The sequence below is a fragment of the Terrapene carolina genome, unplaced genomic scaffold (assembly GCF_002925995.2).
Source record: "Terrapene carolina triunguis isolate 2854851 unplaced genomic scaffold, T_m_triunguis-2.0 Scaffold29193, whole genome shotgun sequence".
NCBI classification, from domain to species: Eukaryota; Metazoa; Chordata; order Testudines; family Emydidae; genus Terrapene; species Terrapene triunguis.
Genome location: NW_020693544.1, coordinates 1 through 2,814, shown reverse-complemented (window position 1 = coordinate 2,814; position 2,814 = coordinate 1). Strand labels below are relative to the sequence as shown.

Genomic DNA, 2,814 nt, shown 5'->3' with positions numbered 1-2,814 from the left:
AAAATGACGGGGAGTGTATCTGGGCTATTAGCAGCCAGGATATTGCAGGGGCAGCCTCCCTCTTTAATCTCAGCAGTTTTTGCAGTGGTATCCAGCTGAATGAAGCAGGTTTCAACCCTCCTTACAACAGGCGTGATCCAGTATAGTGGAAGGTCTCTCACTGACTCCATTGGTTCAGGCCCTATCTGTAGTGCATAGACTCTGCACCCCATTGCAGCAGGACACTGCATAACACAGAGGTTATGTTCAAACTGTTATTCTCTTGAGGAAGCATCTGTTACAGGAGAGAAACTGAAACCACACAGGGCAGGGAGGTTTTTGTATGGGTCTGTATCACTGTGAGAGGGGAGCTATAACCCTGCTGACAGTAATAATCTCCAGCGTCTTCAGCTTCTACACTGCTAATAGTGAGAGTGTAATCAGTGCCATAGCCAGAGTCACTGCCACTGAACCGGGCTGGGACCCCAGTGTAACGGGAGAGAGCAGCATAGATAAGAAGCTTAGGCGCTTGTCCTGCTTTCTGTTGGTACCAGGCTACGTAGTTGTTAGTGTTGGAACTGGCTTTGCAGTTGATAGTGACTCTGTCGCCTGGAGACACTGCCAGGGATTCTGGAGTCTGAGTCATCACCATCTGCCCACTGGAGTCTGAATTGAAAGGAAAATTTAAATTAACATAATGCATGAGTCAGAAAATTCATGTTTTCACTTTAGTTTTGTATCATGGTTTATCCTTTTCTCTCAATTAACTAAAAGATTATGAAAAAGGAATGCATTTAAAAAACAGAGAATGCAGTAAATTTGAGCTTGAGCAATATATTGTGTGTAGGGTGACCAGATAGCAAGTATGAAAAATGGGGACAGAGTGTGGGGAGTAATGGGCACCTATATAAGAAAAATCCCCAAATATGGGGCCTGTCCGTATAAAGTCAGGACATCTGGTCACCGTAATTGTGTGTATTCATGTATGTGTGAGAGAGGTTTCCAGGGCTCAATCTCCCATTATCCCACCAGACCAGTGTTATCTCAAATGGAATCTTACCCTGGATCCAGAGGACTAGCAGCCAGATGAGCTGAGCCTGTGAGATCATCTTGCTACGTCTGGACTGCCCTGTGCTGATCAATAAACCCTAAAGACTGTAAAAAGGGACTCCATATATAACTGCTCAGAGCAGCAGGGAAATCTCAGGCAGACGTGAATATGCAAAGCGTCTCTCCTCAGGCCCTAAAAATGGAGAACTGATTTGTTTGCATCATTTCAGATGTTCTGTTGTTTTTCTTGACGTCACTTATGACGAAGTACTGCCCATACTCAGAATTCCAGTGTCTGCAGTGTGTTCAGGGTGAGCTTGATACGTGTCTGTGCTGCCACCTAATGTCACTGGGGGATGTTCAGCTCCACGAGTTTGATCGTGCTGCGCAGAGTATTGTATGTGGTACATGTGTATGGAGATTGAAAAACATGTCCTATTTAATACAGCCAGAGCTGCATCCTCTGTAGGGGGTGCTGTGGTGCTGCCCTGCCCCTGCGCTGTGAAAGAATTCTGGAGCTAAAATTGTAGATAAGGAGTTTAGGAGCTTGTCCTGCTGTCTGTTGGTATCAAGCCATGTTAGTGCTAGCACTGGAACTGGCTTTGCAGCTAATAGTGATTGTTGTCACTTGGAGACTCTGTCAAGGATTCTGGGGTCTGCGACATCACAGTGTCTCTGTGGGACTCTGTAGGAGTCTAGATTTAGAAAGAAATGCCCTACAGACCCGACATGTTGTTACAATTATTTAAAGCTTAGGACTGTGTTTACAGTCACTTTTTGATTAAGAAAGTATTGTGATGTAATTCATAAAATACTGTGATATTACATTGTCCATCTTTTAAATGTTTTTCTTCCTGATGCTACGTTGCCTGAAAGCCTGAGTTATCTTTTATTTCTTACTTGGACTGCAACAAAAAACAAGTGCCCAGAGAAACTGAGTCGGAGAGATCGTCTTGGCAGCTCTGGAGTGGGCACAGTGATCAGTTACCCACATAGTCCCAGCTGATGCATTTAAAAGACGTCAGTAGCCCAGTGAGTGAGTGAGTGTTTGTGTGTGAATATGCAAAGCTCGTGTGAATAATGTACTCCATATCTGGAGTCTAGAAACATTCATCTTTGACTGGGTGGTTTAGCGTTAACAACCTTGATCGTACCCCTGAGATCCGTGCACTCAGGTTCTTCTCCATGCATAGATCTCCCCATGATTGTGCACAGGGTTGTTCCAGCTACATCCATGGTACCTTCCTCCATTTCCTCTGCACTCTGTGAAGGGAACTGCCTGCACCTGGAATCTGCATGGGAGGAGGTGGTGGAGACTGGGCAGGTGGAGGGAGTAGTAAGGGCCAGAGGATGTACACAGCGCCCCCTTCCAGCCCCACAGAGAACCCTTGGAAGGGACAATCCAGCCACAGTGAGAGGGAACCTGTGTGACATCATGCCGTCCAGCAGGTAGAGGACGGTTTGCCAGCAGTATTTCACTAGGGAATTGTTTGCTGCGATATTTCACTCTGGTTGCAGCTTAATGCGCATTACTATAAAGTGATGTGCTGGCAACACGTATAAAGGCTCCCACAAATGTTTCCCCACAATCCATGATCCAGGCAGGCAACATTTATACCTCCTTTACCTGACAAACTATGCCAAGTGAGGGGGTTTACACAGTGGTTTGTATCTTTGCAAAGCTGCTGCTTCCGCTTGATGTCTTCCAGTATACATTGATACTGCTGGCAACCAGGCTGGCAGGGTATGTCAGTAGACTCCAGTCTGGTTTCTTTCATGAGGGCA

The 2,814-nt window shown here is 45.9% G+C and overlaps 1 gene segment (V, D, J or C); it reads right to left on the bottom strand.

Moving 5' to 3' along the window:
• Positions 1-337: 337 nt before the first annotated feature.
• Positions 338-1,093, bottom strand: LOC115271479 (the record flags this gene model as incomplete). The annotated part of the segment is given in 2 exon segments: positions 338-645; positions 1,040-1,093. Coding segments are annotated over 2 exon segments (357 nt in total), but the record flags the coding sequence as incomplete, so codon positions are not given.
• Positions 1,094-2,814: the final 1,721 nt, after the last annotated feature.